This window comes from Beta vulgaris, chromosome 4, assembly GCF_026745355.1.
Source record: "Beta vulgaris subsp. vulgaris cultivar EL10 chromosome 4, EL10.2, whole genome shotgun sequence".
NCBI lineage: Eukaryota > Viridiplantae > Streptophyta > Magnoliopsida > Caryophyllales > Amaranthaceae > Beta > Beta vulgaris.
The window spans coordinates 9,849,627-9,873,498 of NC_079205.1; the positions used below are offsets into that span (position 1 = coordinate 9,849,627).

At 35.4% G+C, this 23,872-nt stretch overlaps 1 protein-coding gene across 1 annotated transcript; it reads left to right on the plus strand.

The window, feature by feature from the left end:
- The first annotated feature begins 211 nt into the window (after positions 1-211).
- Positions 212-5,293, plus strand: LOC104891620 (CBS domain-containing protein CBSX5). Its single transcript, XM_010677331.4, has 2 exons — positions 212-782; positions 4,252-5,293. The coding sequence occupies exons 1-2, from the start codon at positions 403-405 to the stop codon at positions 5,111-5,113; spliced, it is 1,242 nt and encodes a 413-aa protein (XP_010675633.2). The 5' UTR covers positions 212-402; the 3' UTR covers positions 5,114-5,293.
- The last annotated feature ends 18,579 nt before the right edge of the window (positions 5,294-23,872 follow it).

Below are 23,872 nucleotides of genomic sequence, written 5' to 3' on the forward strand. Positions count from 1 at the left end.
GCTAGACTTTTCATGCCACTCTTGACTAACAACCCTTTTTCACTTTTAGAATTAAGTACCTTTTTCAAACTTAATTTCCACCCTTTTCCATTAAACAAAATTTCAACCCACATTCTTTATATTAATAGAGGACCCCACATAAATTTTCTCACCTTACCACATGTCCTAAACCCTTCACTTGTAACACCCCAAAAGTGTAATATATATACACCCTCCTCTAATGACAATATAACCACCCACCAAAACAAAAACACCCCCTCTTCCATTTTTGCATTTTATTAGCAAAAAAGAAGTTCCATTACTTAAAATAAACCTTTCTCTCTCTAAAACCCTCCTTTCTCTCTCTAAAACTCACTCCCTCTCTCTAAAATCACTCTCTACTACAACCTTCTAAGTAATTGCATGGCAATCAGCTTGTTAACCCATGTGATTTCTGACCTTTGCTTGGGAAAACCAGCACTAAAATCACTTTCTGTCTCCTCCACAACAGTGGGTGATGCACTGACCGCCATTAAAGCTTCTGAAGATAACTTCATTAGCATATGGTCTTGTGACCACCAAAGAAAATTAGGTGATAATCATCATATTATTAATACTAATATTGTTGATTATCATGAAATTGGGTCATGCAAATGTGTTGGGAAAATATGTATGGTAGATATCATATGTTTTCTTTGCAAAGAAGAAAATCTGAAATCTCCTTCATCTGCTCTGCTTTCCCCTGTTTCTGCCATTTTGCCTAAAGATTCTGCCTTTATCAAACACGTGGATCCTTCTACTGGGTATGATTCACCTCCTTCTTTTAATTGTTTTTAATTATTTAGGTTTGTCTACAATCTGAGTTTTGTTATTTTTTGATTAATTAAATTTTAGTTTTTGTTTTTATGTATGGAGAATAAAAGTTATGTTCTTTAATTTGGGAAGATGGCACATACTTTGGAATTAACGAAGTAAAATATTGTTTTTGCAAAATTAAGGGGTGTGGGTTGTGTGAATTTCATGATTCTAGATTATAAAAGTAAATGTTGTAACGCATTGTAAGACACTTGTTTTCTAATTAAGAACTGTACTGTATGATTTTTTTTTTTTTTGAGGGAAATAAATTGCCCAGCAACAAGATATGATTATTAAGTATGCATTTAAAGGAACTAAATTCACTTTAGCTTGTATGTATGGTTGATTTATGTAGTTTTTATTATAATTAAGAAATTCCTAGGAAGTAATTATATTATATAGTCCCAATATATCTCATAATTAGGTTATATTTTTGGAAATTAACTATTATTAAGCTTAACATTTTTCGAAGGGATGTAACTTCATGATCTTGCTAGATTTGTAAAGTATCCAATTAAATTATATTGTGGATTGTAAGATAATATTCCTTGACAAGGTTTTTTTTTTTTTTTTTTTTTATTCTTAGGTATATTTATTTTTGGTACAGAGATAAACATCATTTGACATTTTTTGAGCCTTTGTCCCCTTTTTTGTTCCCAAAAGAAAAAGTGTAAAATATTATTTTAAGAGATAGAAAAGGCAGGATGTTACATTTAGCAACGATGATAAATGAATGATCATGGTGATTATCTAAACTTGAGCCGCCCGTTCATTGTTTTCTTTTTCTCCTAATGATAACAAATACTTTCTCCGTTTCATAACAACACTTTTCTTATTTGGAATGGTTACGATAAGTGAAATAAAGCTCTAAATGGTAAAAAAGTTTACTTTTATTACAAATATGCCACCAAAAAGTAAGATAGGATCATAAATCTTTTTTTTCCATCATTCTCGCCCTAACTTTATCTTTCTAAATTCGTTGGTAATTCTCTACTTTCTGTTCACTTATTGTGAAACAGAAGAAGTATATAACATAAGTTATTTTCCTTACATCGAGATTATTGAGTTTATTTTGAAGTATTTATAAAAATAAAGAAAAAGTAAAATTAATCTTACGCAGAAAATATAAAGATTAAAACTGTCACTAAACATGATAATTTTAACTATATAAAACTAAACATCAACTCAAACTACAAGAGATACAAGGATTGGCATTTGACATGGGTGCGTAACAATGCATTACGCGTACTTGTTTCATTGCATATATATATTTTATCTGATTTTGTTGCGATATGCGATATTGCTCGGCTGAAAATGACCTCCAATATTAGTAGTACCCAAAAATAGACAAAGAAAAAGAAAATAATGACCTTTTTAGTTCTTTCGGACTTATTTTAGTTTAGTTCATCAGCTCACTTTAGTTCCTCCTAATTCAATTTAATTCAGTTAATTTCAGTTCAATTCAATTCAGCTCAGTTTAATTTCAGTTTAATTCAATTCAGCTCAGTTTAGTATCTCTCGTCCAAAAAAAACCCCTAATATGTGTGTAATGTTTGATCTTCTTAGATCCCTAATATCTTACCCTGGGATCTCTTTCTACATAGTTCATGTAAAGTTAGTCAAAAACTTCTTATCCAAAAAAAAGTAAATAAAAGAAAGTCAGAAACTAAACGCTTCTCTAATCTCTCTATACCAACCTAACCATAGTTAATTGTTGATCATATTATCTGATAAAGTTTAAGGTTAAATGCATTGTATTAGAGTTATACGTTAAAATTTACGCTCCTACATAATAGTTAACTGCAACAACTTGACATTAATCTAATGTCCATGTGGTATTTGGCATGAAACGCATGGTCATTTATCTTTTGACTGAAGTTACTTTATAATACAAGTTACATGCATTAGGTGAATCATAAATGTCAGACCATGTCATGGCTGATTTTCTTATATATTATTTTAGTAACAATAAGTTAGATATAAGTTCTTTTTACTCAACGATAAGTAATAATCTAACGATAAGTAATTAAATCTCTTTCCTATAAGAAGGTCAGGTAGTAAAGTATAGAAAACAGCAGCTATCGTGACAGTCTCATTATAATTTATAGTAGTAATTAAGTACATAATTAGGACATGAACGATGTGTTTGCAAAAGGATTAGATGAAGAAGTTGTTTCAAAAGTGTCATTATAATAAGAGGTACCTTATGTACAAAAATGTACATAACTATCCATATTGTATGTACTTTCGGTGTATCTCCAATAAAATCCCTTTACTGGTCCATCAAATGATCAAGTGAAGGAAATTGCAATATTGTACCATCACTCTCATGTGAAATTGAACTACTTAGCTACCACTTCCAACAACGATGAATAGAACAATAACTTTCCATTTATAGCCATATATAGAACTATCAACTTTTAATGCGTTAAATTTTAATACCTCATAAAATAAGGTAATGCTATATAATTCTAAAATTTACCGTGAGTTTCTGCTTAGTTTATGTCAGCTCGACGACTTCATTGTCGTAATTGAAATTCTTCGTATCAAAGAAGCAATGTACCAGCGTGAGTCAATCATGTCGAGAACAAGTGTTAGTAAAATTAGTAATGTTTCTAAGAATTTTTTCCTACATACAATAAGTAAGTTTTGAAATAGTTTTTCTGTCAAAGTCGAAGAGCTTGCTTATTATCAAATTTAAGACCTAATAAAGCTCACATAACTTTGTTTATTTAATGTTATGTTTGGCTGTATTAGTATTAGGTTGTTCCTTGCTTAATTAATGCATATTTTCTTGTTGTAAAAAAAACAAATTTAAGAGCATTAACAAGCTAGTGAAGGATGCTCTGATTGAACGAATTTGTGATCGGTCAATGTGTGCTTGAGTCCGTGTTGTTTAGGTGGTATTAACCGACACATGAGGTGCTCTATAGCTCCCGTTGGGTGTCTTTTGGGTTGGTTGTGTTTGTTTAATACAAACTATGCTTTCTAAGAGTCGAACAAATTGTTAATTAACCTATAAGTTTCGGGTTTTTGTAAAGCTATGTTGATTATGTGTTCACTAGGGGTTATTTGGGCATTTGAGTAAACTTGAGAAAGATTATTTAGGGTGTATTGGGTTTGGACTCCTTGGTTCAATCTTGTAATGAAAGAAGTTATATTATAAGGATCAAGGAAAAACAATGGAGCCAACAATAGAACAAGACAATTATTATTGTTTCTTGTGTATCGTATATGATCGCAAATTGCTAAAGATTTTATAAGCAAGGCCAAAAGGAATTTAATTCATGACCCATGCTTGTCTAACAATGTGTGTAACGTTACATCACAATGGAGTACTTGTTTGTTTCATAGCAATAAATTATTTCTTGCCCATTTCTAATTATTTCCCAATTTGTGTTTGGTGTTGGTCATCAGCTTACTGGAAGCAATTGATCTGATTCTGGAAGGTGCACAAAACCTGGTGGTGCCCATCCAAAACACAGCTAGCTCAAATTCTAGAAGAAAACAGCTTAAGGTCAAAGGTCCAACGATCCATAACGGCAGGGAATACTGTTGGTTGACACAGGAAGACGTGATCCAGTTCATCCTTAGCCGAATTGGGTTGTTTACCCCAATACCAGGTCTCTCACTCGAGGAACTTGAGATCATCCAAACCAAAGTTCTCACCATCGACTACCACGCCCCAGCCCTCACTGCGCTTGAGGCCATTGCTCAATCATTGGTTGAGCAAACATCTGTTGGGGTGGTGGATGAAGATGGGGCCCTTGTTGGGGAAATTTCCCCGTTTACCCTTTGTGCCTGCGACGAGACTGTTGTAGCAGCACTGATGACCCTATCCTCAGGCGACCTCATGTCCTACATTGATTGGGGTGGACCTCCTGAGGATATTGTACGAGTCATGAAAGAGAGTTTAAAGGAGAAGAGGCTAGAAGGGTTGCTAGAAGTGTTGGGTGATGAGTACTCATCATATTCTACCTCATCAGCATCCTCCTCGTCAGATGATGAGTCATTATGCTCCTCTTCGCCCACCTCAAGACTGACAAGATATAATAGGTCATGGAGCTACTCAGCTAGGATGGTAAGGAAGGCGGAGGCAATTGTTTGCCACCCAAAGAGCTCATTGGCCGCAGTGATGATCCAAGCTATCGCGCATAGGGTGAACTATGTTTGGGTCATGGAGGATGATTGTACTCCAGTCGGAATAGTAACATTTCGCGACATGCTAGATGTTTTCCGGGAGTATTTGCAGTCGATGGTCGACGAATGGGGTGCTTAGTGTTAAGTACATAATAAAGATTAATAAGACACGCCCACTCCTATGGCTTCTTGGTTTAACACCCAACCAAAGCTAGAGTTGGTTTTGCTACCCGTGTTGAATTTGAGAGGCTCGCCTTAATTAGTAACTTAGCTTAGAGAGGAGTTGGTATTTCTCATTTTGAGTTTTGCACTGGACTTGGGGGGGGGGGGGGGGGGGGGGTTTGGGGGGGGGGGGGGGTTATATGTGAGGACCTTTTTGCATTCCTTTGAGTTTGTTTAGCTGTTCTGTGAATTTAGGATAGGTGGTTATGTTCTTTATTCTATTCTTTTCTTTTTACTATGTATGTATCTCCTTTGTGTATGCAGTTATAAAATATTTTCCAACATCTTGAGCCTTCGAATGAGTTCTTTTCGCCATATGTCGCATTGTCGCTTATATATTGTAGATAAGTTGCAAAAATCTGGTCAAAATTATTTTCTATGATGTAACGTAACCCTCTGATAAGTAATGAAGCTGTGCTTTTCAATTAAGTCAATGTATAATTGGAGTATTGGCTTATTTTATGTTGTTTACCTAAGAAAGTGCTACAGCTGGAACACAAAGTTATGTCAAGGCCAAGGACATGCAGATAGGTACACTTGAGAGGGTCCCTTACTCCCTTGTAGCATATACTTAACGTGATCGGAAAGACCAATTGACAATTATGCACTTTCCTGTTGTGGATCATTTTCATATTGAAATAAATACTTTGGTATATTTTAAATCAGGCAGGCTACTCAACGTGGAGCAAATATGAAATATATGATGATAAGATCATATGATAATGAATATTGATAAATAGTTAGTATATATATGTGTTGGAGTACAATGTGACATTTAATAAGGGGGGTTGAATGAATCGATTTTCATAAAAGCACTCCTATGACACAGTGTCTCACACTGTGTTACTCACTCGTAAACTTTTCGTTAGATATTTTTGCTCGAATTAAATTGAATAAATGGTTCAATCTCACCTCTGAGATCTACGTCCACAGAAACTACGCTTTTGATTATTTGAATCTTAAAATACCGAACCTTTGATACAGTATGATTCCCCCACTACAAACTCTAGTGCTCAACACTTAATCGTAAAGCGTTGCTACTATCTATAATATGAGAATTACAGAAATAATAATTTCTCAAAAGTGTGCTTCTTATTCAAGCAAATAGAGGATCGTTACAATCGTTGTTTAGAAAACTTAACTTACTATAACTCTATGCAGTACAGTGTGCTATGGGAGTTCGTTTTCACCTCTTAAAATCTTAATCTCATAAATCTGAAAATGTGATTTGTTATAATGATTTATATCACTTATATAATTCAATCAACTGAATAAGAATTATTCTCCAAGATGTGATTATCTTTTTGAATAATTTTTATTCCTAAAATAAAGGGGTAAAAAATTTTCCTTTGCAAAATCAAACTTAATCTTTTATAAAAATTGAATTTCTTTCTTTTCTTATAAGATAAGGATTCCTCCATATCTTATGCCAATTTTAATCATATATGTTTTTATCCAAATTTTTTATCAAAATCCTTTTTTAAAAAACCAGTTTTTCTTTTTACAATCATTCTCCTTTTTCCGAAAAATCTTTAAAACTTTTTTTATGATGTTTTTCGAAAATCAAAAATTTTTTATTTTTTTACAACTGCTTTTCGAAAAGAAAAATGTTTTTCTTTCTAAAACCAATTTTAAAAAATAAATTTTCTTTTTAAAACTGTTATTTTGAAAATCTTTTTTTTATCAAAACTCTCCCTTCTTTTTCTTTAATCCATATAAACATGAAATTAATATAATCACCTATTTTCTTAACTCTAAGAAAATAGTTAATCATCTCAATTTCATATTTCTAATTTTAGCAAAAAGCTCTAATATGTTAATTACATTGTATACACATGATTTTAATATAACTAAACCTAAACTTCATTGTCTTCAATTCATCCAATCTTGATAGCTCGATCACTGTTACAAATTTTCATGTTATAGCATAGGGTGTTTATCATCATCAAAATATTCAAAGTTCAAATCATAACAATGTGAAAAGACAAATAGTTATTCTTTGTAAAGTACTTTATATATGAATTACCAATAGTATATGATATATGGGGATCTATCTTTTCTCATGATAATATTCTTGGGCTGAGAAACCGGATGAAAATTTGCCATTATATTTATTAAATGCACTCAAAGACAAATGAAGCCTACTATTAGTAATAGTGATTATTAACCTATCCTTGCTCCTTAATATGCTTATAACCATAAATAGAATACAAATATAGTTAGGATATATTTTGTTCCTATAATTCTACTATGTACAGAATTCCTAATTCTAATAGGACTATCCTAGGATGTATTACAATAAATATTGATCAATGGTAATCACTCCAATTGAGGTGTTTTCTCAAATCTAGCCTAAACCCTCCGTGTGCGCCACCTTCCTGTTGTGCGCCTATTTGCTTCCGCCACCATGGCACCACCTGAACAATCTGATCCCACCCAAATCGAACACCATCACACACAATTCCACCCTGTTCTTTCTGTTACAGAGATCAAAAATTGTAGATAGCCCTTAATTCTTGATCGTGAGAAAGTTCAATATTCCAATTGGGTTGAGTTGTTTGAGTGCCATGCACGCCTTTTATGTTTTAGATCACATAAATACTTAAACGAAACGCTATCTGACATCTTTGATGCGTTATAGTCGCGCCTTGATTCCATTGTTAAACAATGGATTTATGGTACTATTTCATCTTATATCTATTACAGATCGTTCTTTACTGTGGGGATTCCGCACAAGCTCTTTGGGATAAATTGAAGGCAATTTTTCAAGATGATAAACATACCAGGGCTGTCTATCTTGAAAACCAATTCAATTCACTACACTTGTCCAATTTTTTCGATGTCTCGACGTATTGCACAAAATTGAAATCTTTAAAGGATCAACTTGCAAATATTGACCAACCTGTTTCGGAGCAAAAGTTCGTTCTTCGGCTCGTTTCCAACCATAACGAAATAGATTTTGATGTTGTAGCAACGATAATCATCCAACATACGGAGCCTCTACCTTCGTTTGAATCTGCGAAATCGCGTCTTTTACTTGAAGAATCACGCCGGGATCAAGATTTCATCACTCAAACCTCCACTATTATGGCTCAAGGGCCACCGACAGCAGCAGACCAATCACCGTGGTGGTGGTGGCGTGGCTGCAGTAGGGGGAGCGCTGGCCGTGGGCACCACACTTCGACCCAACAACAGCAGCAATCGACGACAACTTCATCACAAGCCCAGTTGGCTGCTCCCACAAATTAGCTAGACTGGGCCTCCACCACAAAAGACCTGGTCTACCCCTCCTCTAGTAATTTTTCTATTAACTAAGTCCTTGTTAAAACATTGTTTGATTCGGCGGCGACTGATTCTTTTGTGTCATCATCTGTCCTAAAGAGTTTGGGGTTAGTAGTTTATGAAGAAATTGACTTGCCTATCAGTACACCTACTAGGGAGATCATAAGGTGTACCAAATTGTTTAGAAACTTGCCTTTGAAGATAAGAGACTGCGTATTTCCATCTGACTTAATAGAATTCAATTTGAGAGACCTGGATGTTATTCTTGGGATGAACTACTTAAGTCTTTACAAGGCTAACATAGACTGTAAGGTTCAGCAGGTCGTGCTGAGAAAACCTTTGGGAAAATTGATCTCTTATAGACGTTTTGAGAAGCTTAAGAAATTGGGAGTTATCTCTGTGATGCAAGTGAGGAAGTTGATGAAAAAGGGGTGTGAAATATTCTTCTGTAGTGTGCAAGATGTGAGTAAGGAAGTTGGAGTGAATCCTAAAGATGTTCCAATTGTAAATGAGTTTAGGATGTGTTTCCAAGTGAGATTTCAAGTATGCCACCTGCGAGAGCTGTTGAGTTCACCATAGACTTAGTCTCTGGAACGACACCAATAGCTAAAGCATCCTATAGAATGACACCTCTTCAGATGAGTGAGCTGAAGATGCAATTGCAAGAATTACTGGATAAGGGTTATATTAGTCCTAGTGCATCACCTTGGGAAGCTTCTGTGTTGTTTGTGAAGAAAAAGGATGAAAGCATGAGGTTGTGTATTGACTATAAGGAACTGAACAATGTAACCATCAAGAATAAATATTTGTTGCCTAGAATAGATGACCTATTTGATCAGTTTAATGGAGCGATTGCGTTCTCGTAAATTACTTTACGTTCAGGGTATCACCAACTGAGGGTAGCTGATAAGGATGTACCTAAGACTGCCTTTAGAACGCATTATGTTCACTATGAGTTCACTGTGATGCCATTTGGGTTAACCAATGCTCTTGCGATATTTAAGGATTTTCCATGAGTTTCTGGATAAGTTCGTGGTGGTTTTCATTGATGACATACTGATATATTCGAAGAACGAGGTAGAGCATGATGAGCAGTTGAGGATTATTTTGGAGACGCTTAGGGAAAACCAATTGTATGCCAAGTTCTCTAAGTATGAGTTCCGCTTGGAAAAAGTAGCGTTTTTGGGTCACTGTGTCTAAGGAAAAAGTCTTTGTAGATCCTGCTAAGATTCAAGCTGTGAGTGAGTGGCCAACTCTAAAGAATGTGTCAGATATCAGAAGTTTCCTAGGTCTAGCTGGCTATTATAGAAGATTTGTGAGAGATTTCTCGAAGATAGCGAGGCCCATGACCAACTTGATGAAGAAAGAGTCAAAATTTGAGTGAAGTGACAAGTGTGAAGAACCTTTCAAATTTTGAAAGAACGTTTAACCTCCGCACCTATTTTTACCCTGCCTGATGGGAATGAGGGATTTGAGGTATATAGTGAAGCTTTGAAGAATGGTTTGGGGTGTGTGCTATAACAGAATGGGAAGGTAATTGCGTATGCGTCACGTCAGTTAAAACCTTATGAGGCTAATTACCCTATCCACGATCTAGAGTTAGCTGCCATAGTGTTTGCATTGAAAATTTGGAGACATATTTATGAGGCAACTTGTAAGATATTTACCGACCGTTAGAGCTTGAAGTACATTTTCACCCAAAAAGACTTGAATATGAGGGAAAGGAGATGGTTGGAGTCGATTAAGGATTATGACCTAGACATCCAGTATCATGAGGGGAAAGCAAATGTGGTTGTCGATGCCTTGAGTAGAAAGTCGAGTCATAGAGTGAGTACCTTGATAGTCCCTGAGGAGTTGTGTCGAGATATGCCAAGGCAGAGCCTAGAAATTTTAAATCCAGGGGAAAGTGAGGCAAGACTGAGCGCTTTATCTTTGGGGTTGTCGGTTTTCGACGAGATCAAAGAGGGCCAAGTTAGGGATGAGCACCTAGACAAGATCAAGGAGAAATGAAGTAAGGTAAGGAAGCCGACTTTTAGATCCATGATGATGCAAGTTTGAGGTTTTATGGAAGGTGGTGTGTACCAAAAAAATGTAATGACCTTAAGAGACGTCCTATGGACAAGGGGCATAACACTCCATATTTTGTGCACCCTGGGGGTGACAAGTTGTATAAAGACCTTAAGGGTATCTATCGGTGGCCAAATATGAAACAAGAAGTAGATGAATATGTGTCTAAGTGCCTAACCTGTCAGAAGGTGAAGATAGATCTTAAGAGACCCATGGGGAAGGTTCAATCTTTAGAGGTTCCTGGCACTAGTAGAATAAATGCTAATTGCTGCGGTGATATTGCTGCGGTTTTACCTATACGCAGCAATATAACACGCAAAAAAAATAAAAAAATAGAAATTGACAATATTGCTGCGGTTCCCGCCCAAAACCGCAGCAATATTGTCTAACGGTTACCTTTTTAAAAACATGTGGGGCCCTGTACAGCTAATATTGCTGCGGTTTCCACGTAGGACCGCAACAATATATTAAAAAAATATTTTTTTAATATATTGCTGCGGTCCTATTAGGAAACCGCAGCAATATTAGCTTTCACTTACCCATAAAAAAGACGGGTTCTCAGCGCGCCTCACACTTAGGGTTTTTTCTCTCAGCACCCCCTCATCTTCTCTCTCAGCGCCCCTCACCTTCTCTCTCAGCGCCTCACCCTCTCTTCTCTCTCTCATCTCTCTCATCTCTCTCAACCCTCTCTTCTCTCTCTCATCTCTCTCAACCTCTCTATTCTCTCAGCGCCCCTCACTTACCCATAAAAGAAGACGTGTTCCTTCGCCTTCTGTCAACTTTGTGCGACCCGACGAAGTCGACGAAGCGAGTAAGGTGTTCGATTTTTGAGATGTGTGTCTTGGTTTGCATCATTACTAGTGGCTCGTCGTTCCTCGCGAAGCTTCGGTCGTCGTTCAGATCGAAGACTTGCCCCTTCGAAGCTCGCGCTCGTCGTTCCTCGCGCTTGAAGCCTTCGTCGTTCAAATCTTGTTTTCATCAGGTATTCAATTTTGATATTCAATTTCTCGTTTTTTTCTCGTCGTTCCTCTTGAAGCCTTCTGACAACTCTGATTTTGATATTCAGTTTCTCGTTTTTTTTTCAATATTGCGTCCTTTTCAGATCAAAGATCTTTTTATTATTTCAGATCGAAGATTTTTTCAGATCGAAGAGTCCAAGAGTCGTTCAATTCTCGAAGATCGAAGATTTTCATTTCGATTTTTTCAGATGCAATTTGTGTATTTTGTCGTTTTTGTTATTATTTCAGATCTGGTTTTTTTTATTATTATTTTAGATAAGTTTTTTTTGCGTTTGTTGATTATTTCGTCCAGCCGCAATTTTTGTAATTGTTTTTATAATATTTTAGTAATTATTTGTGTATCAGAATACTACTTTTGATGAGTTGTATGATTTTGGTTTTTTATAATTTGTCTTAAATATTTTTGCTGTTTTTTTAGTTACTATAATTTTGGTTTTCTATATTCTGCCTTAAATATATTGTAATAATATATTTCAATTTGTATTTTTTATGTCTTTGAATTTTGTATAATAATTTTTTGTTATTAGTTTCAATAAGTGTTGTTTTATTTGCTTTTAACCTTTTTGTCTTTCAAATTTGATGGCAAATGCAAAAAAAAAAAAAAAATTTTTTTACCTGTTCAGACCCTATTGCTGCGGTTTTACTTAAAAAACCGCAGCAATATGTCTATTTTTTATTATTAAATATAGCATATTGCTGCGGTTTTACCTAAAAACCGCAGCAATATGCTTTCTAAATCTGATTTAAAATAAATATATTGCTGCGGTTTGGCATAAAAACCGCAGCAATATTTGTTAATATTGCTGCTGTTTAAAACCGCAGCAATATAATTAATACCTATTGTTGCGCCCTTAATTGCTGCGCGCCCAAATCCGCAGCAATAGGGCACTTTTTAACCGCAACAAATAGCATTTATTCTACTAGTGTGGATGGAAGTGAGATTCTATTTCTATGGACTTTGTGACTACTTTACATAGAATGAGAAGTGGTAATGATACTATTTGGTTATTGTGGATAGATTGACAAAATCCGATGTATTTATACCCATTAAGGAGACATGAAAAAAGAAGTAACTTGCAAAGACGTACATTAGGCATATGGTGAGATTACATGCATGGGGTTCCAAGGGATATCATTTTTGATCGTGATTCGAGGTTTCTTTTGAAATTTTGGAAAAAGGTCCAATTAAATCTTGGGAATCAATTGAAGATGAGTACAACATTTCAACCTACGACTGATGGTCAAATTGAGAGGACTAACCAAACCATGGAGGATATGTTGAGAGCGTGTGCTATTGATTTTCAAGGTAGTTTGGAGGGCCAATTAGCTGATTGAATTTTCTTACAACAATAACTATCATGTGAATATTAAGATGGCACCTTTTGAGGCACTATATAGACGGAAGTGTAGAAGTCCCATTTGTTGGAATGATTTTAGTGAAAATATCGTCTTGGGGACAAAGTTCATTGAGGAAACCGTCAGGAATGCAAACTGATTCATGCTAGAATTCAAGCTGCGCAAGATAGGCAAAAGAGTTATGCCGACTTGAAACGACGCGAGGATGAGTTTGCAATAGGTGATAAAGTGTTCTTGAAAGTATCACCCACTAAGGCGTCATGAAATTTGGGGAAAAGGGCAAGTTAAGTGCTAAACATGTAGGCCCATATGAGATTTTGGAGTGACTTGGAAAAGTATCCTATAGGTTGGCATTGCTAATGGAGTTTGAGAAGATGCATGATGTGTTCCACGTTTCTCAACTCAAGCGATATATCCCTGATGAGCGTCAACTCCTAGAGCCTAAGCGGATTCAGATTGATAGTAGCCTCACATACGAGGAAAGACTTGTCAAGATTCTTGACAGGAAAGTGCGTAGTACACGCAATAAGGACATCCATATCGTGAAAGTACTTTGGTCTAACCATGAGTCCGCATAAGGAAAATGTGTTAATGAGTAACACAATTGTTTTATGTTGGTAAAAGTGTGCACATGAGTGGCACAATATTTCTCGAATGAAAGATGAGTTTCAAACTTTTGAAAAGGTGTGAGTTTTTCGTTTCAAGTTTCGGGACGAAACTTCTTTTAAGAGGGTAGACTGTAATGCCCCATAATTTTATGGATTTTATAAATATATTTTAGTGTCTATATATTTATATTTAAACATAATTTAGTTTGAAATGATTTATTTATTTAAAGAAGGTTGACCATTTTGAAAGTCAAAGAAAGTATTTTAAGGATTTAAGGACGTTAAAATATTTTTATTGAGGCATGCTTTGAAAAATGTTTGAAATACTAATTGGATTTGGAAAAGAAGTTAAAATGGGTTTGAGGAACCTAAATTCTAAGCGGATTAGGAAAATGATCTCTATTGATGTTAGGAGTTTTAAATCATCAATCTTATTCATCATTAAACTTTATTCAAACCCAATTTCCTTTTTCCTAAGTTCAAAAGGAAAGCCTACTTATAAATACCTTAAACCCAATCATTTTACCACACAAATTTTCTCTCTCCTCACAACTACCTAAACCGGCGCCCCTTTTCTCAATTGTTCCGTCGTTTCGTTGGTTTAATTCTTTACTTCCTCCTCAAGTTTTGATTAAAGATTATGTTTTTATGTTTTTTAGTACTAATTATGATTAGTAACTTTAAATTATTGTTTTAATGATGAATCCATGATTATATAAATTATGTACTGAAAGAATGAAATTTCAGATTTGATTATTATATTTAGATTGAGTTTTTAATATTCAAAGCATGAATTTTTAGGGTGTTAAAGATTGGAAAATCATGGTAGCATGTTATAAACTATGAAATTGATTTAACTTATGAATCTAAGCATGTTTAAGTATGTTTAAAGAGGGTTTTAATGATTTATAAGTTGCTTGAATTTTAGAAAGGTTGTTATCAATGAAGTTTTATGGATTTTAATGACTAGTATAGTAGTACTATGCCAGGTAAAATAAGTAATTGAAGTTCTAATGGTAAAAACAACTTCTAAATATTTTTAAAGAGGATTTAAAGTATTTTAAAGTTGGAATTTATTTGGAGTATTGATTTTGAATTATATTGGTTGTTTTAGGCGGAGATTATTCAGTAGGCGGTTTTTAAGGTGATTAAAGGTGGCCTACCAAATTCTTTACACAAGATACGTACATACCTATGTGTTATGTGATGTAGTATCATGATTTTAGGAAGGAAAAGTTGTAGTATCATGTATATGAACTTTGTAAGTTCATATGTGATTTATATTATGATTGGATTTTACATGTTTTATGCCTGGGTGCAAACATGTTGATTATGAGATTTGATTATGAGTTGAATATCATGTTTGTATGGAATATTGATGCAAGCATGTTGGTTGGGAACTCTATTTATTAATTCACATGGGGGAATTGATATATTTATTGAGTTGGATCATGTTGAATCATGTGTTCCCTTGTATTATTATGTTCACTACTTTATGAGGATTCTGGGCGTTATTTGGTAAGTTCATAATTTATGCATTTGAAAGGTAAGTTGGTTGTTGGCTAGGTTCAACAAATAACAAAAGATTGAACTAAAAAGGAATTAATTTTGGATTGTAAGTTGTGTGATCACTTATTTAATTAAGATAAAAAGGAGTTCAGTTGTGAATGTTTGATTATATGTATCTGTGTTGCTTGTGTGTCATAACAAGTAATAATTTGTAAATCATGTAAAGTGTAACTTGGATAGTAATAAACTTTAGACTGGTGCACGTATGAAGTTGGACAATCAGGAGTTGGGGTTCATAGTGAGCGTGCCATGGCTTTATCTGGGAAATGGATTGATCACCATTGTAGTTTTCAAAGGTTCCTCGTTATCGCAGGTCATTCTGGAATACTTAGTCGCGCTTGTATTTCGTCTTCCTAGGTGAAGGCATGTTTTGTTAGGACAACTCGGTCCGATAACTATTCCATTAAAATAATAAAAAGATGGTTAAAGTTTAGTTCAGTAAAAGTTATCTGCAGAATTTTAGATTATTATATTATTATTAATCCCTGCTTATTATTTATTAGTATCATGTAAGAAATGTAATGTATTATTATGTAGTACTCAGCTTTGCTGATTACACGCTTTGTTTGTGTATGTTGATCATGGCTTTGTCTTATTGCTCCTGTGATGATCCATTTTGGTGAGCATATTCTTTAGAGCATTGTCATCTACAGGTTTGCAGATGTTACATCATGGGGATCTAGGAATGAAGAGCTTGTGTAACAGATTGTTTTATCTATTGCTTTAGTAGGAACATATTATTAAGTTTTGTTTTGAAGTTAACATTTATAGTGTGTTGATTTTAAGTACTTTGTTTATTTTATATTCAAAGTATGAAGTTTAGTTATATATGTTTTCTGTTGCAAAATTCTGAATAAGTTGATACGTTCTCACACGGGAGATAATGCTTTGGTAATTCACTATGTTTTATATTAAAAATGTATTTTGTAAAAGAGAGAATTATCAGGGTGTTACAAAGCGGTATCAGAGCTTTAGGTTATTCTCTATGTTCCCCAACTTACTTGTAATTTAATCATAGTGTTGCAAGTCATTGACGAGTCTCAATGTTTTGTCCAATTTACTAACTCTTTATGTGTTATAATAGACCAAAGTTCGGGGTACATGATTGGAGCTGCTGAGCGCCGAGATGGACTTTATTTTTTTCCGCAGTCTTCCTACAGTGCAAGTTATGATTGTTCCTAGTTTAACGGAGTTTGAGTTAAGGCATCGTCGTCTGGGGAATCCTTCGGATCATGTCGTCAATTTGATTCCTGCAGTTCGTTCTAGTAGTGGTAGAAAAAAGTTAAATAAGGCTTGTATTGTTTGACCTCAAGAAAAACAGGCTCAAGATAGCTTTCCTACTAGTGATAATAATCCCAGTCAAAAGTTTGAATTAACTTATTATGACTTATAGGGTCCTTACTATACCTCTTCTTCTTGTGATGTTGTTCATTTTTTAATTGTGCTGGATGATTTTTATAGAGTTGTTTGGGCGTACTTGGCATGATAAAACTAAAGTTTAAAAGGCTTTTCGTTCTTTCTTTGTTATGGTTGAGCGTCAAGATAAAACGCATGTTAAAGTTGTGTGTAGTGACAATGGGACTGAGTTTGATTGCATGCTAGATTATTTTACCTCTTGTGGTACATTATTTCAAACGTCGTACGTTGGTACTTCTTAACGAAATGGTTTTGTTGAGTGCAAACACCAATATATTCTTAATGTTGCTCGCACTTTGATTAGCTCATTTAGCTGTTAGTTTATGGGTGTGTGTTTTAGCTGATGTTCACATTATTAACCGTACTCCCTCGGGTTTATTGCATGATCGTACCCCTTTTGAATTGTCGTTTGATACTATTCCTTATTTTGATTCATTGCGAGTTTTTGGATGCTTGTGCTTTGCTCACAACCAAAAAGTGAAAGGAAATAAATGTGCACCTATGCGTTGTAAGTGCATCTTTATTGGGTATACTAATAGCAAGAAAGGTTGGAAACTAAATGATCTTGAAACATATGCTTTTCTTTAACATGATGTGAAGTTCCATGACAATGAATTTGCGTTTGCTACTTGTGATTCTGATTCCACTGTCTTCTAAACTTTTCGACTACGGTGTTGATACAATTTTTTTTTGGATGATCTCGAGACCATATTGGACACCCCAAATCCCCTCACTAGTTGAGTGTCCCATGGATGGGGACAGCGATATTGCTATCGTTGATCTTTCTCGCAAACCCGATGCTCCTTGTATCCCTAGTGTATCTTTGGAGGATCGCGCACTAGTACATAATCATTGGTTTGCGTTGGACGCCAGACCCCATTTGCGTCGCACATGGGTCCGACGCCACAGGTATCGACGCAAATTTGGGAGACATAATATGCATCGAATGAGGACAAGACGCAGATTATAGCTATTTGCGTCAGATGGGAAGCGGAGTCCGACGCACATGATCCTTGAGCCTTAGCATCACCATCACCATTTGCATCACATGTTGGTCAATGTTTGACACAAATGAACCATTTTTTTAAAAAAAAAAAGCTATTTGTGTCGGATATTATCTTACATTCGATGCATAAAATGTTGTTAAAATAAAATAGAATTCACGTATCCAGGAATTTAATACAGGAATGAAATACAAAAATGAAATACAAGAATGAAATCTGAATCGAAAACATCAAATGATTAAACCTAAAAAAAAATTGAAACATAATCTATACAAAATTAAAAAACGAAATTAGATGGAAGTGCTTCAAAAGATACAAAAACACCTCACTAAATTCATCTAACTAAATAAAACAAATATAAAAAGCAAACCAAATCATTAACTAATTAAAGCATTAATATACAAAATCATTAAAAAAAAGAACCTACTCATGCGTGAAAGAATGGGAGTGAAATTGAAGAATAAGGGCAGCATTGGAAGCAAGGGAGTGAACATGAAGATGAGAAGACGTTGAGAGATGTTAGAGGGAGGGAGTTTGAGATGTAGATCTTGGACCGAACAGTTGAGAGAAGCTGCTGTGTGATTCAATTCACTTAAATATTGTTGTTGTCTTGGAGTTAGAATATTGCTTCCACTTTCAGTTGCGCTAACTACATCGGTTGCCCATGCTGTAATATAGTGTCCTTTGAGATTGTTGTTCGAACTCACAGAAAAATCAACTTCAATTCCAAAGTACTCATAATAAATCACTTGAATTGTTTTGACAATTTAATGACGCAACCTCAATGAATTAATATGAGTTGATCCAAGCAAACAAAAATTTAAAAAGAATTGAACCTAAAAAAAACATCAAATCTAATACACAAAAAATAATTCTTCTTCCTTTTACGAATGAGATCAAACTTCAATCGCTAAAATAAGGTCGAACTTCTCGTTCTTCTTCCATTCTCGTTCATAAACTTATTGAATTCTCGATCTTTCTTGAATTCTCGTTCTTTAATTTCGAATTTTGGAAATTCGAACTTCTTGTTCTTGAATTTTAGAAAAATAGCAGTGAATTCGAGCAACTCCTTCGAATCGGGGGAAATGATTTGATTGTGGGGCTAAACTGATTAATTTGTTGATGAATTTGTGAATTGTGATAGAAGAAAGAGGAACATAAGTGGTGGCAGGATACGAGACAGAGAGAGGGAGGGAGGGGGGAGGGGGGAGGGGGGAGGGAGGAGGCAGGGAGGAAGGGAGGAGGCAGGGAGGGATGGAGAGAGTGTGTGACAGCTTGCTTTGGGGAAACTGATTTTCTATTGTTAGGGTTTGAAGATGAAAGGGAAATAGGCCTCATGTGCGTCGCATGACATATACGGTTCGACACACATCGTATACAAAATAAGGCCCTGACGCGATATGTGAATAAGACCCTGAAATCCATTTGTGTCGCATGGGATTCAACATCTGAGGCAAATCGTTGGATACAACCTTTTGCATTGAATTTAACTTACCTTCGACGCAAAATTGTATTTCATGATTTGCGTCGAACATTGATCGAAATCCGACACACATGAATCTCGCACCCTTATGCTTTAATTTTTAGCGTCGAATGCGGGGCACATACAACGCATATAAATCATGATTTGCGTCGGACACCATGAATGTCCGATGCAAAAAATGCGCTCCTACACTTCTACATCATTTTACCCGTTGTGCCACTCAATACAGGAGGCGCAAATCAACTTTTTTTCTAGTGGTTGGATAGCTATTGCGGCTGAGTCCTCTGTCCCCATCGCTGGTGTAGATGCTTAATACCCCCGTCTCCCCAATGTTTTTAGTGAATCTACAAGCTATTTGGGTCACGGTTGTCTTGCTAAGAAACCCTTTATATTGGTTCGTGATTATGTAACTCACACTGTATGGAAAATAAGTCCATCCTCCCGCTCACCTGACTCTTCTGGTTCCTCAAGTACGCCTTATCATTTAGCACATTTGTGAATTGTGATAACTTTTCTATGCGAGACCATCTTTTTCTTGCAGTAGCTATAGAATATGTTAAACCTCAGAGTTTTTCTCAAGCTATAAGGGACTCTGGTTGGCATGAGGCCCTGCATTAAGAGATTGGGGTTTTATGTGGTCTTCTCGAAGCTAAACTAGTTATTTTTCCTATTGAGTAAAACTATTCCATAGCTCTTGCTAATGGGTCCTCTACTCTCTAATGTTGAGTCATACTGGCGTCTGATAGGCCGTCTTATCTACCTATTTTTCACTTGCCCTAATTTGGCTTATGTGGTTGATATCTTGGCTCAGTTGATGCAAGATCCTCGTGAAGATCATTGAGATGTGGGTCTTCTTATGGTACAATATTTGAAAGGTTGTCCTGGTCAAGGCATTCTTCTCACAACTCACTGTGATCTTTCCCTCTCTGGCTGGTGTTACTCTAATTGAGCTAGTTGCCCTCTTATGCGGCGCTCTCGTATGAGTTGGCTAGTGTTCCTTGGTGGTTCTCCAATCCCTTGCTTCGAAAACCAAGAAGCAACACATACATCGTGTCTCATTTTTTCGTAGAGGATGAGTAACGTTACATGGCGGATGTCACTTAGGAGCTTAAGTGGCTTAAGGCATTGTTGAGTGTCTTGGGGTTCACTATCCGAAGGGAATGCACTTGTTTTGTGATAGTACATTCACCTTGCACATTGCTCAAACCCTCGTGTTTCATGAGTATACCAGCATATCAAGGTTGACTATCATTATGTATGTAATGCTATTTAGGCTGGTCCCGGTGCTCCTTGTCACGTGTCCACTCTTGAGCAGCTTGCCAAGATCTTCACCAAAGCTCTCGGCAAGCAACAATTTTTGTATCTCCTTCAATTAGGCATTGTGATCAGCATACTGCTCCCTAAGTTGTCACAATAAATTAAATTTTGCCAACATAATATTGAATATGAAGAAGAGGTATCTTATTACTAATTATTCTATATAGCTGGTATTATACATTTACGACATCTATATGAGAAAACAACGAAATGAAATAAAGCATGGGAATAGGAAATAATAGTATTGTTAGAGACTAATATGCGAGAGTGAAATATACTGAACTTCTATTCATCGCCCTCAAATGACTTAAAATCGCCCCAACTACCATGTAAATGTACCATTATACCCTTGGATGTTTTTATAACTCTCTCTCCACCACCACCTAAAATCCCTAACCACCAATCGCTACCTCCAATCCACCAACGATCACCACCGACGACAACAATGTCTTCCAACCACATAATTTTTTTCCGACAAGGTAATTTTTTTTTAACAAATTTCATGGGCTAACGTGTGCCCTGGACGTTGTGTCCATGGATACAACGTCTGGTGTCCACAAACACAACTTCTGGTCTCTACAGACATAATGTCTATTCATGAAGTTGTGTCCATGAATATAACTTCTTAGACAAACTCCATGGACACAACGTCGTAGTTGTGTCCATGGACACAACATCTGGCTTGGACGTTGTATCCTTGGATGCAACGTCCAGGCTAGACGTTGTGTCCATGGACACAACGTTTAGGCCACACGTTAGCCCATGAAATTCGTTAAAAAAAATTATCTTGTTGGAATTTTGTGCTGGTCGAAATTTTATGCGTCGGTAGTGCTCGTCGCTGTTGAACATCGGTGGTGATGGCGAAAATGACAGAGAATATGAATTAAATGAGGAGTTAAGTTGGAGTAAAAAATAAAAAAAAATGTCATAAGGGTATAATAGTACTTTTAGAGGGTAATTAGGGTAGTTTTAAGTAATTTGGGGGCGACGTTTAACAAATTCCAATTTATATGGTTTTAGATATGTACTTTGATATTCATTGGCTATCATGCCTATCAATGACAAATATATATCTCGTTCAACAAAGATTTTAATCTAAGTCATTATCAATCTTTCTTTCTTTTCCATTGTTTTAGTAGAGGAGCCAAAATACTGTTTAGAAGTGAAATAGCCATTTTAAGTGATGGGGACTCCGCAACCACTTTCTTATAAAAAACCTTTTATAAAAGAAAAGGTTCAAATGGTAGGGACTAGAGACCAGGTAATACTTTGGCTAGACACTGCTCCAAAAATATTGGTCCCTTTTCTTATTTTATTATTTGACGGGAGATTGTGCACTTTTTCAATAGTTAGGTAATACATGATGACAAGATTTCTTGCTGATTTTAAATCCATCATTTAGAGAATAATAGAAACATTTTTTCCACCCGTCTCAAAAATCATAAATTGCTACGATTTGTCTAAATAAAAGGATGTAATATCTATTTTATTGCTTTGTTTCATCATTGATCCCAGTAAATACTATATCTGTTTTCCAAAGTTCTACCCAATTTCATTTTACATGAACTCCAAACACACATTTACTCATAATTAATGTAAGCAATAAATGCAATTTCTAAGACTTATTAAGGCTTGCTAGTTAACTTCAAGGTCAACAATAGATGCAAAGTTGTAAACTTAGAATGAGAAAAACATGCAATAAAGAGAGACAAAGATTTAACTTGATTCGATCAATCTTGACCTACATCCACAAGCAAGAACCTTACGGAGTTTTCTTTAGCCTTTCTAATGGAGAAATTACAATGGAGAAGAAGAAGAGATTGAGGAGAGAGAGAAATAGTTATAATTTGTGGCTAATTTGAATCTTAGGGTTCTAAATGACTTTATGATGCCTTGTGTACGACCTCCTAAAATTTGCAAAATGACCCAAAATCCAAAACAAAGAAATCCGGAAATTTTGGATTAATACCGCGAAAAACGAGAAACGGGGCCAGCTGCCCGCCCAGGCTGGGAACGCCTGTCCGGGCACCAAGTCTGCCCTCCCAGTGCAGAGATTTCAAGAAGATTCAGCCTTGAAGGCAGAATGTGGGAAGTGAGGCTGCCCCGCCTAAGCTGCCTTAGGCCCGCCCGGGCCATCCACTGCCCACCCGGGCTGCAACCCTTGGTCGAGCTCATGACACCTTGTCCGCGCGGTTGGGCAATCATCTTCGAGTCTCTCTCCTTTTCTTCTTCGCCAAGAAAATCAAGACTATATAACAATTAATAGATAAAATAAGATGGTCAAAGTTTTTTTTAAGTATGACTACTTAAGTAATATGGCTAGAATGAAGAAAAACAGTTATAAAAGAAAAGAACTTAGATCCTTTTATATCTTCTTTTTCGGGTCCAATTTTACTTTTTAAATCGACTTGTAGTCTTACAGAGCTTACCTTTATCTTTTAGTCGTATTCTAGATGAGGAGATTAGGAACCTGCGGGTTGGGCATCGCCACGACTCGTTCCTTAAGTTTTTCCTTTGTTATTTTGGTTACGTTGTCCTACTTTTGTTGGATATGCGTCCTCTTTCGGAATAAAAAAAATAGATGTTTGATAAACTAATGAAGTATTGATAAAAAAAAAATACTAATGAAGTATTTTTACAACAGAAGTAGATAGCGAACACACACAACCCTTTTTGCAGAATATAGTGTTGCGATTTTTTAGAAGTCATGAAATATGTAATCTTTGAAAGGCCTATTCATACTCATCAAAGCTCAAAATCTAGATAGAAACTCAACATGCACTATCCTAACATCATTTACGTACACTCTCTGTTTATATTTGGCCAGTTTTATCTTGGGTAGCTCGCCACATTTTACAAGTTGCAGAGAATCGTCATTTAGCTGTTTGTTTGTTTGTTTCAAAACAAACATAAGATGCTGACAACTTCATACTTTAATATGGTGTAAGCCCTATAAGAGCATCGTCATTCATGATTGAGAATAAAGATCAAGTTGATGATCATAAAAAAAGTATTCTTAATCACAATTGAAAAAAGGATTGTGAGGTGAATGGGAGTGATTGGGAGAAAAAAAATGCATGAGGTGAGTGAAATGATGATAAGATTGTAGGATGAGAGATGTCAAATGTCACATTTTAACTGGATTTTAAAATACAGTAATTGTTATAAAATTTGCAACGATTTTATTTTAGAAAATACAAAGTGAAAAAAAATAAAAAAAATACCAATAGCTCTATTTTAACTAGCTCTATAAATAGAGACCCATTTTGCTATATTTTGGATAAGAAAAAAAATTCCAGCTATTTATTAATTTTCTCTAACTTTGCTTATTTTATATGAAATATCTTTCATTTTTACATTTCAAAAAAATAAAAAGTAAAGAATAAGAGAGAGAAAAGTAGTTGGATGGGTCAAAAGTAAGAGAAAAAGAGAAAAAATTAGTTGGGATTATTTTGTTGGTTTTCATGGTTAAGAGGATATGTGGGAAAAGATTGTGAGATGTTATTTTTTAGAGAGAAAAAGTTAAAAAGAGAGTGGGATGATCTTTGTTTAAGA

Coding starts and splice junctions, on each gene's coding strand:
- LOC104891620 (XM_010677331.4), top strand. CDS start 403: ATGGCAATCAGCTTGTTAACCCATGTGATTTCTGACCTTTGCTTGGGA. Junction 783..4,251: donor CACGTGGATCCTTCTACTGG/GTATGATTCACC, acceptor GTTGGTCATCAG/CTTACTGGAAGCAATTGATC.